General features: G+C 36.7%; 1 protein-coding gene across 1 annotated transcript in view; it reads right to left on the bottom strand.

Moving 5' to 3' along the window:
* ACVR2A (activin A receptor type 2A) overlaps positions 1-12,316 on the bottom strand; it is a 63,759-nt gene that overhangs the window by 29,174 nt on the left and 22,269 nt on the right. The window contains exon 2 of the mRNA XM_085308521.1: positions 909-1,116. Coding sequence (XP_085164647.1) covers positions 909-1,116 — 208 coding nt within the window. The remainder of the gene's footprint in view (positions 1-908; positions 1,117-12,316) is intronic.

Raw genomic sequence — 12,316 nt, 5'->3', positions numbered from 1 at the left:
TCAATTTTGCTTTAAACTACTTGTAGAAAAGAGAACRCATATCTCAGCGAGTAGGGAAACTTTTCATTTGATAGAAATGATGATGTTTTCTTCTACTCATTCAATATTTAAGAAACAAAAAAGGAAAGTTTTATAAAATAATTTGGTCACATTTCAGAAACACATCTTAAAGATGCATAAAAATGCACAAAATGCATTTATTTTCTTAACATCCTCCCTTTCAAAACAGTAACTGTTTTGTCAAATAAAGGTTAGTCTAATACTTCAAAGAACTATAATACTATTTCTTAAAAGAGTCATGACCTTTATTCTGCCAGTATCTGACAAAACTCAAGTCCTGCTGTTATTGCTCATGGATACTTGCTAGACCATCTGTTACACAAAAATTACTGGGATTTAAAAATATTCGACATATCTTAGAACTGCCATTGAGCTGAGGTTTTAATAAACAGGCACTGCACTACCATGATTAAGTAAAGAGCAGAGCCAGTGTGCTCAGTTTCCTTAGGAAAATTGAACTAATTTTGCATCCTAGTTTCAACAGTTGTATTGCTGTACTGTTTGACAATAACAAGCCATGATTAAAAATACTATTACTGGTCTAAACATGAAAATATTAGACAGATTATTTTTAACATATAAAAAAGGGTAAAGAAAAAACACATAAAAAGTAAATAAGTAAATAATACATACACAAGAAGGCAGCTCATGCCATTCTGTAAAGACAACAAGACTAGATGAATTTAGTTCCCTCACTCCAGGTAAGTGYGAGTGAATGAGCGTATTAAAAAAGACTTGATCTACATTTCTCTGAGCCACTGTTGCAGAGGGACAGTGTATAAAACACAGACCAACAAAAGAGTTTTTCCTGTAAATTTTAAATTTATTAATAATTTAAACTTGCGTACCTGTCGTAACAGTTGATATCATCCAGCCAGCAACCTTGTTTCACAATTTCAATGGATCCAGAAATATTCTTCCACGTAGCAAAACAGTGTCGTCTTTTATCTTTATCACCATAGCAAGGTTCAATGCCACTGCGATTTGTTTTATCTTTTTCCCAATTAGCGTTGTAGTAGATACACTCCTGTGTTTCTGATCTGCCTAGTATGGCACCTTTTAGAGATTAAAAGTAAATCACAATTAAACAGCCTTCTAAAACCTGAGACACATTTGAACAGTCAAAACAATGCAAACAATGTATCAATATACAATCTTTCACTCTTTTAAAAAAATGTTCATATGCATTTGAAGTAAGTGTTGRAAAAGAAAACAAAGATCTTCTGTTAAGTCTAATAGTGATTTGGTTACCCTATCAAGATTTAGAGAAATTAAGAACAAGTTATGGCAATACTTCTCCCTGCGTAGCAGTAACTTGAGAATTTTAAAACACTTAACAGTAAAGGATTAGTCATTATATTAGCCAAATAAGAAGTATTAGCTAGTAAAATTTACCAAAAGGCTTTTCCTTCATGTTGTTACATGTGCCAAAAAAGCAGTTTATCTCACAAACATAAATTCCATTCATAAAACCCATTTTAAAACCTTAACATTCCCCTCCACCTCTCATCTGTGATTCAACTTCTTTATAAGATACACTACACTAAATTGTAACTTTTATGTTATTCTAATTTGTCAAGCGAGCAGCTGGAATCTAGACTGATCGCTGTGAGGTGGTGATTCCTGATCTCCAAGAACAGAGCGCATTTTTTGCTGCGTGATCCCCTAGTCAATCAACTACATAATAAAAGGCGTTGCGTCTTTACGTCGTAACTCAACAACCAGGTGCCTCTACTGTCAAACGGCCCAGAGACACGTCCCCCCTTCTCACGTCACCTGCCCAACACTCGCAGCGGCATCAACCACAACCACCAACCTGCAGGCTTCAGGCAATAAAAACCAAGAAGGATTTGGAGGCCAAAAGCAGGAATATGATCAGTATTAAACATGCTGGTGGACCATCACAGACTAGTAGACTGATACCATGATATTCTGATATATGCGCTTTTTTTCCTATTATCTTGGTATTCACCAAGTCCAAGTCCAGAAAATTCAAAGTTTTTAAGTTACAAGTATGATTGATGGATTGATGTCTGCTGGCAGCCTACAGCAATAATCAACAAGTATTAACAGATTCAAGCACTTTGAAGCAGAGCTAGGGTTAGTCATATGAAGCACCAGTCTGGTTTCTGGAAAGATAAAGGTTGTTATGGTGTAAAACCATTAACAAAATACTGGGTAACAGAAAACTGACAGTTTAAGAGTTTGAAAGACATTTCCAGTAGATAAAAGTGTGAGAAAGCATTCTCATATATCCAAAAGCACTGAGGCAGCTAGARGAGAAGAGAAGAATAACTGGCTTTTTACTTCTGTTTTTATCTTGTCAAATGCTGCCAAGCAAATGTCATTAATCTTCATCTGAGCCCCAGCATTTAACACACATTAAAGAATGTGTAAAAACAACAGAGGCAGAGTGACTATAACTACCTAAAGAGTCAGAGGACTCATTTCAAAATTAAGGAAGGGTCAAGAAGGATGACAAAGCAGGTTTACTTTGCTTATACAGTTATCTGATATATCCAAGAGAAACAGTTACATAACACACCATGGTGAAGATGTGATTGAATGATTTCAGTAGCAGAACCTGTAAGTCAGTATCGCACATATTTATTTGTATCACTCATTACATCAAATATCATTTTGATACACTAGCTATAGCATTGTAGCCATACCCATATTTCTTTCTTTTCGTACTCCTACACAAGGATATAACGTACAGAGCAGTTACAACCCCAGCTTTGTCTGCGAGCTGAAATCCTCGTCAGGCAGGCACTCTCCGGAGCAGCAGAAAGAGGTGGGACAGGAAAGGACCGGTAGACTGCAAAAGGCACCTACCACACAGCACCTCCTTGAACAAAAACAACTGGCGGGAAGTTAGCTTTCCTAGGTTACCACCACTGTGGAGTCTTCTATAGAGAGACCAGAAAGTTGCATCTCAGGGTGCTAAGAATTATTTCAAAGTGAAAATTATTGCAACACACTTAAAAGAGTACTGGACCTTGGAGCTAAGTGCAGGCTGCAATACTGGGCACTCCRCATTACCACCTTCAGAAACTTTTGACATTGACACGTTCCCAAAATAGGCAGAGGATCTTGCTTATGCTTTTTGGGAAAGAGCCTAGATGTTCAATAGGAGAAGTGCACTAGCCAGCTGGTAACACTGTGAGATACAGCATGTTAACTATTATTTCTTTGTGTTGTGATGGCCTGACCTTTAGATCTCCCAGCTATGGCAAGAGACAGATGAGACAACAGATTGAACAATTTGGTTCTGTCAGTGCAATAAAGCAGAAGTCCTGGATTTGTCTCATACGTGCCATTCCTTCTCTTCTGCTGCCAAGCCTAGCCACAGACAAGCTGAATTTGATGAAATTCTGAAACTACATTAAAACCAACTTTGTACAAATATTTTTTCTCATGTCTTCTCTATAATCAAGCTTTCTTATACATTAAGGCTCTAAATCAGTTCAACATATTCAGCATATGGCTAGCAACAAAACTGTTGGCGTGGTGACTCGTTTTGAATGGAGCATCTAACTATAATATCTTCCTAAGGACTGAGTGGACATTTGCAATAGGTCTGCCAGACAAAACTGATGTATGGACATACTAGAACAACCTTGGCTTGATCTCTCAAACTAGAGAAACAGAAACAAGGTGAAAGCAAGGAAAGAAGAAAAGAGGAAATCACACATCAAGGCAGCCCTGAACTCACTGCACAGRGAAAACATCTGCTTATAACCACCCCTTCCAAAAGAAGGAAGCTCAGTCTTAGAGGCAAAAAAACCTACTTGGGTCCCAGTTTAGGAATATGTCTATAATGAAACTCCTATAAATATTTTGAGTGCTGACAAATGGTTTTCTCATGAAAATAGTCAGATGCTTAGGACATCTACTACTGAATCTCAGAGTGAACTGCTATTGCTGAACGAAGCCACAAACAAAGCATCAAGATKATGCCATGGACTGAACAGTTTGTAAAAGAAAAATACATTACAGAATGCAAAAATATTCAAGTATATGATATAATTTAGTTTCAGCATGAACACAGGTAACATTTAACACACTCTGTGCAGTGTTGTAACTAGTTTGCTATTGTATCACTATACATTTGTGCTCATCCARAACAGTTGCATCAGGAAAAAAGAACCAACATTTGCTACTGAACTTCTGAACTGCTGTTGATAGAAGATACCCCATAATTGTCAGCAATACAGAAAACAAATACATTAGATTTTACATGAGCACTCTGGACAATCTCACTTCAGTAGGAATCTGAAGGATTGTCTACCATTTTTTTTTTCCAAGTAGAAAGTCTACATAAACGCCTGAAAAAAATAGCTTTTTTTTTTTTTTTTCAAAAGGTAAACAATGATATCTATGCATATCTAATAAGGAGGACTATACTGACAAAGCTCTAACTGAGAAAGAGATTAGAGAATAAAGATACTGGATGAAGTATGATAACACTCTATTAAACCAGAAGGGAAAGAGAAACAGACTTCTGCAGGTTTATCATCCGGCTTCTATTTTGTAATCCTGAAAGCGAGCACCACCACCTTATTGGTCTGTAATGCAGGAATGGTTTCAGTACATTAGAATTTTATTAATAATTCAGAAGTGCAATCCTGATCATCTTTATTATTTGATGTGTGTCCTGCTCTCACCCTCCCATCTCGTTGTGCTTATTTGGTTGGCGACACGATGTCAAGTGCATGAGGGCTTCCAGTCAGAGATGTGTTTCCTTGTTGGTTTATGAAATCTATCGAAATCTGTAAACTAAAATAATGAAAACTGCTGAAAAGGCTACAAAGATTATTTGACAGTGCCAAGAKCCAAGTCTTCTGAAAGCCAGTCTGTAGACTGCTCTGATGGGCTCTCCTAATGTGTACCTAACACATCCTTAATTAGAAGGGAACTAAGAGCAAAGCAATTTCAAACACATTTCTGAACGTCTTCCAGCACTAACTAGACTACATTTCCATCTAATATTCTCCTGAGATGTAATTGCTTGAGCCAGAGATGTAAATGACAACACTGAAGTTCGAAATGAGTAATCAGATCTGTATCRTACAGCTGTATGACCTACTGAGACATGTCCCTTGCAGGGTAGTGGAACTTCATTCTGTTCTAAGCATGAATGACCAGATTAAGAGAGTAAGACTTTTTTTGCCTGCTCATTGAAAAACTTAGTATGTAACCAAATTAAAGGGAAAAGTTCAGTCCTACAGYTATCTATACTTAGGATAGAAAGGTTACTTAAAATGTTTTATGAATTCTACGTTCCAGGTGAAATTAAACTTACTCTGAGCACATAGACCTGCAAATACATAGAGAATGAGACCTCAGAGGAAAAGCTGCTTCAACTCAGCCAAGATTTAAAAAGAACCAAGAAAGAGGATGTACCACACGTGAAGGAGACGAGGCTTGCCTTAATGGATCCTTCGCACCCCTTCCCCAAAATTACTGGGGCACAGGATTCTATACAGGTTTAAATGTATACTCAAAAAAAAAAAAAAAAAAAACGACTTGGGCTCTGTAGTACCCTGACTCTCATCTGGTATCTACAACTGCTTCTAGATGAAGCTCAGGCAAGGCAGTTGCTCAGAAAGTAGCAGACAGAAATACCTTCCCATTTGAAACATCCTAGCATTGACATTCAGAGACTCACTATGCTGTTGCTGAACTAAAAGAGCAGGGAGCTTCACCAGCAGCCACACTCCCAGGCCAAAGCCTAAATAAACCATCTGGGAGTATCAAAGCTAGAATATGAAGATWGGAATAGTTCTGAAGGATGTCTATCATGCTTCAGGTGGCAACTGGCAGAATTTCCATTTTGATGTTCRACAGTTTCCCAGCAATGATCTCAGATACCTGTCATAGCTGTTCATGCGATCTGGTACTCAGCACGAGAAAGGCTGCAGTGCTTCACACTAGGTAAGAGTCTCTCAATGCAGGGCCTACACATCCATACAAAGTCTCTGCAGAAGCAGTCATCTTAGGGGGAAGATGCCATCAGGGGATAGTATCTGGCTTTCCTTCTCACCCTTCTCTACCAAGCTAGATTTCACAAAGATGAACTAGGAGTCGCAGCAAATCCTGGGAACCATGGAAAAAAAGGATGTACCTTCAGATAAACACTATCTTAACAGCTTAGAAACGCAAGCAAATTTCTTCCTTCCCTATAGACTGCATAGAGCAGAAATGTTATCTCTTTTCTGTTCAGCAAGAGGGAACCAGTCTGCAGGCAGCCGTAGAAAAACAAGGGCTCCATATAGATGGAATCCTGCCCCTGCCCAACAGTTTTAGTCTGCTTCCTACCTGGTCAGAGCAGTAACTCAGTAACATCCATCTGAGACTCTCTAAAACATTTCTGATAAAAGCAATACTTCGTCCAGGTTGGTATTTCTTCTCTGTGAACTATGATACATCAGAAGAATRTCCCAACTGTGAACTATAAAACATGTTAAGAACTTCCCAAAAGGCAAAACTGACAGTTAAAATATTCCACAACCTCAAAGATAGATGGGAAACTACTACCACGTTAATCATTTAAAAATATAATACAGCTTCACAAGAATGGTATCTGTTTTTAAGATTTTAAAAACTTTACCTGCTTAGATTATAAGACAACATTAATAAAAATGACATTTTCTCCAAATCTTTTTCTATACTGTGTATTTGTCTTCCAGAATCCTGTTGAATATAATCAGTATCAACATTTTTCCAGTATATGTAATGAGACATAAGAGGTTTCTCCTTTCTCAGCCAAGGAGGAGAATCTCCTCCCCTCTCAAAAAACACTAATAAAAGAGCAGAAGTCAGCCTATTCATACAAAATTATTATACCTTTCACCTTCCTAGTCAAAGTTCACTGCACAATTTTATTAATGGGTTAATTGCCAACAAAACCACACACCAAGTGTGTGTGGTCTTAGTCAAGACATTCATGAGGCAAGCAACCCACTTTACAGTTTGTTTCCTCCACATCATCCATTCTACCCCTCTCTCTCTTTATTGCTATTTGAACAATACAACAAAACTGATTTGATTCTTTGTTAAACTCAAATCTCTTTGAGTGTCATGCCCTACTCTGCTCTATAGCAAAGAAAACCACTATGCAATTCTCCATATATTGACCAAGCTTCTCTGCTATAGGTGAACTTCACTTTTTCAGTGGCTATAACTCAGCTCCCAGCCCTSACATACTTAAAACCAGTTTATACCTTTTTTTTTTTCCTCCCTTCTTTTGTTCTTTTGCCTGAAACCAGCCCAGCAAACTTATAACATGCTGACCTGTTCATCCGGCCTGGCTCAGGCAGCAGCTGACTGGTATTCSGCTAGCTGGCTAAAAAACACACCTTATACTGACCAGCTACAGAGTTACAACTGCCCTTGTCCAAACAGCAGCTAAACTGTATGAAACACGTAGTGACACATAGTTTCCACACCATTTYATGTGTAAAGGGAAGAAGGGATTGCCTTAGACACCAAGGCAAGTGGAACAGTATGTTTGGAGAAAGGTAGAGTTCAGTATTGAAAACTTCAAGCCTTTAATTGTTCACCCGCTCATCTGAGCTGGAAACCTTAATTTAGTTCTGCAACATATTTATGGAGAATCATCACGCTCTACTTCAGTCTTGATCTTGCAGTCAATGATCAGGCTCTTCCAGCGTCCTGTTCCCTTCACTGCCTCATCACAAGACTTGGCCTGACACCCTCCTTTCCAAGGTCATCTTTCTTGAACAGGTTGGCCAGAATTACATTCAGTATTTGAGGTGAGACCTCATTGAAGATTTCCATGGTATCAACATTGTTTTCAATCTCCAGGAAATATCTTCCTTCAAAGGCATTTTATGATTGTGTGCATCACTGCCAAATCACATTAGTAGCTATGGYTTTGCCATTATAATGTAAGACCACAGTCTGGAATACATTCTGAAGTCGTAGTGCAACCAAAAAAGCAGACCATGCTGTACAGCCTCACAAAAAGCTGAACTGGCACAAATAGCTCAAAGTAATTCCCTCCTTTAGCCACTAMACTTAAACAACTGTCAAACCACAGCTTTATGCATCTGAGTAAATACTTATCATCATAAGTGTTAATATGCTTTTTGTTGAATCCTCTTTCTAAAGAAAAAAAAAGTTGCATAACCTTGAATTTTGCTGTACCAGTTTAATTCCATTTCTATTTTGGTTCTGTTTATATAAAATTCCAACCCTTCTCTATACTGACAAAGATTTTAAAATTTGTTTTTACTTTATGTTCCAAAATCAGTACTGAGTACATTAAAAAAAATAAAAATAAAAAAATACAACTGCAGCAAAACTGCCTTTGTACCTGCAGCTAAACTGGCTGTCACTTGCAATAGATTTTCCATTTGCCCCCCTCTCAAGCATTATTTTGCTGATTGTATCAGGAAGTTGAAGATTATGTAAACATTCCCATTCACAGAACTTGAAATAGCCGTATTTTTACGGGCAAGAATGCCATTCGTATGCCAGATCCATACTTTTCTTGCTTTCAAGCTCCTAGAAAACTCTTATGCCTTTAAGCCTTTAGGTGTAAGTTCCAAACACAATAATGCAAGCAGTTACAGGTATACAAAACCTGAACTACCTTTTGTGAGACACAGTACTCGCCTTCAGCAAAAAAAGGACCGAGTCCTGGAAGAAAAGAGTACAGAGAACTTCTGCTGGAGGTATCTAGTCCTAGAATTATTTTCCAGAGAAGAAAAGGGAAATCTAGAGCCCAACTATTTTACAGTCTTGATCAAATTAACATTTTCACCATATGTAATATTCACAATTTAAGTGCCCTTATTACTTTTGATCACTAACACCACTTTTCCATGCTCTGAAAACATCACATCAAACTGAGGTTTGCCTCAGGAAGTGAGAACTAACAGAATTTCACTAGGGATCATTATTATGCCAGTTCTTACGGAGAGCAGATTTTGATCTAAGTGATTGGTACGCTATCAAGAACTTCAGGATGTTTGAGATTCACACCAAGAAGAAAAAAAGCAACGGAACAGCATAGCAATTTCCTAATGTATCCCAGTACTCCTCTGCTCCATTTTTGTTGAGCTTTATGTATTCCTATGAAGTAAATTCTTCTGCTATCTACTGTGTCATTTTTTTATACTATTGCTAATTGTATATGGAAAAGTAAGATTGACAACTAGAAAAACATACCTAAAAATGAAATATTTCAAAACTAAAATTAGGCTACTAAAATCAAGAAACTACATACTTAACCATCTCATTATACTGTATTTATCAGTAACGCTTTAAAAATAACAGACTAGGAAAGGGAACAAATTTAAAAAATACTTACTGAAAATCTGTATTTGTGCTCTATAGCACAATTGTCTAAAAATCACTTTAAGAATATGCTACACATGGGACAATCAGCATATTTAACTGTTCTAATAATAGTAAGTGCATCAAATGCTACAACAGCAGTCTTGAATAAATCAGCACTAGTCTAACATGAGAATCAATTCAATATAAAAAGTGATGCAAGACAGAAGTTTTTACTTCCCTTACCTGCACACAAGCACTTACAAACAGTCTACATTTTCATTTTCAAAGTATTTTCTAAAGGTGTTTGATGTTCGACATGAACCAGCGCAAGCACAGACACTTCAAAATATCAGGGCTCCAAATAAATACTAGAACAGTTACTTGTGTACAAAGAAGCGACTGTGCATGTGCTTCTTACAACTTACCCTTGATACGTGGCAAAAGAAATAATACCTCCAGAAAGCCCTCTGAAAAGAAGTTAGGATATGGATTATTATTGCCATCATTCTTCCACAAACAGAAAAATGCTTCTGAATTGCTGTTAACTTAACCTCTACACTGGAGAGACTAGAACAGTAAGGAATCATCCCTTTTTGCTTCTTAGAACAAATATTAGTTAAATTCTAATAATCTAGAAGCTCTCTCCCTACTCCCTGAAATGTAAAAAATAAAATTATTTGGAAAACTATACAATCTATCAATATCAAATACTTAAAAATCCAACTACAGGAAAAAAAAAAAAAGAATCTTCCTATTTGTGATCACACACGAAAACCAACAAAAATATTTATTTGCTGTCAGTCTAAGATGTCTCACTGAAAACACCTTTTAGAAATTCTAGCTTATTCTTGGAATTACCTCCCGGTATGAAGATAATGAAAGCATGTTTTATATATCTAAACATTTAATAAATGAAAATTTACTTCAAAGTTTTAGTTAAGATGAACATACGCTTAGTAAAACTGAAGTCAACAGAACCCAAGTCCATGCTCTCTTCCAACTTTATGAAAAGTATTCACAACTACATCAAAAATTTACCCTTTGACTTTGTTTTTAGCAAAAGACATGAACAAACTGAATTTTGTTACAATATGCCCTGATTATCTAGACCATAGTAAAATGCTTATCTTAAACCATCTTAAACCGTATCTAAATCAAAGATGTTTACAGCATGCAAATCAATGAAAGTTTGCCTTGGAGGAAGTATTCAAGCAAGTCATTTCTGCTTTATTTAACTTTGCAAGAAAGCCTTAAGAATCCATTTGTCAAAGCGTTATATAAAATTTTTAGCGTTAACATTTCAATATACTAATAGAAAGTATTAAAACAATCTACAATAATTTTATTAAGCAATTAGTCTCGTGAAACGAAGGTCTGTATGCTGAACAAGGGGTATAAGGGAGCCCCAAATGGTTCTCAACTAAAAAGTACATACATGTAAAATGGCAACATGTAAAATGGCAACTCAGATTCAGCCAGCAAATCAATGAAGTCCTGGGTAACGCTTTTGGAATAAGGGGTGTTCAGATTTGCTGTTTGAGACTTCTATTCAAATTTTTTATTTGGATTAATTTTCCCCTGATTGCTGTCAATCGCAGTCAATCCCATCTCAACAACTTCCAGGGCATTCCTGAGTTGCAACAGATCCACACAGTTCCACCTTGGTCAGCAGGAATATCTTCTTTCCATCGTTTCCAGAACTGGGCTGGGGTGAGGAGGGGCTCTGTTCCTTCCTCTCCTTGAGTGCCTGCAAGCTTTACTTCCAGTGCAGTTCCCTGTACTTATTGCTTCTATTATGATCCTTCCTTCATGTACCTTGTATTCCAGAAATATCTCCTAGCCGAGAATGTTCTTTTGCTCCTATGGAAGATAAAAACTCTCCGGAAAAGGTCTAGCTGACCAAAAGCAGCAGCAGCAAAGACAAGCCAAATAGTCTTCCTCCCTGCTGGCCAGCCACCCTCTTTAATGGAACGTAAGTAACCATAAATGATGAACAGACAGAGCCTTCACAGCGGGTTAAGAAGTACAAAGCTATGACCCTAATTGACATCCAGACACAGTTACAGATCTCCATAGTGACAATCATGCTCTAATATAAAAATATTAATTTTCTTACAGAATTAAAAAAAAATAAAAATCCACCACACATCATTGCAGATGATGCAACAAAAGCGAAACAGTTTTACCATTGTATAACTAAGGATTGGTGAGGGGAAAAATACAGAAAAATGCATAATTTAATGCCTCCAAAACAGATTTACAGGAGCTGTATATGAATCAAGTATTATTTATTATCCAGTTACTTTTTCTTAGGTTGTCTTGTATACAGATGTAAAGTATCTAGCAATCGATCCATTTTGTATACTTGAACATATTGTAATGGRCTGTATTCCCAAACCTTGGATTTAAGATGCCACTGTGGTCTAGAAACTACAAATCACACGCTTTACATAAACAATTCCACCAACAGACTTATGTAATACTCTTAGTGGCAACAGCACAAGGTATAATAAAAATAAAAACCCATCTGTTTTAATATTTAACRGAATTACCCAAAATGTTTTACTGAATGATCATCACATAATTTATTAGGATTAAAAAGACTCCTTTCCTTTAAAGCTTCCCCATAAAACATATCCAGTTTTCAGACTGGTCCTGTACAATCTAGGCAACCTAGACAAAATCTAGTTTTTCTGCTTCTCAGGAAAAAAAAAAAAAAAAAAAAAAAAAACAGTGGTACTTTAGTGTTAAAATGAATTTAGTCAGCTCACAAAGCAATAAAAGATAATTTAATACCAAAATAAAGCATTTTAGGAAAACTGGCTCCTTTCAAGTTTTTTGCTTTGCCATTTAGTGTGCACTTACCAATCCCTGATATATTATTATATTCAGGTTTTATACTTGTCACTGCTGCTTTTGAACCTTTAAACAGGTCGAATTAGTCTGA

The sequence above is a fragment of the Rhea americana genome, unplaced genomic scaffold (genome assembly GCF_003343005.1).
Source record: "Rhea americana isolate MKP2758 unplaced genomic scaffold, rheAme1 scaffold_105, whole genome shotgun sequence".
NCBI classification, from domain to species: domain Eukaryota; kingdom Metazoa; phylum Chordata; class Aves; order Rheiformes; family Rheidae; genus Rhea; species Rhea americana.
The sequence above is the reverse complement of the archived record's forward strand: the minus strand, read 5'-3'. Positions and strand labels throughout refer to the sequence as shown.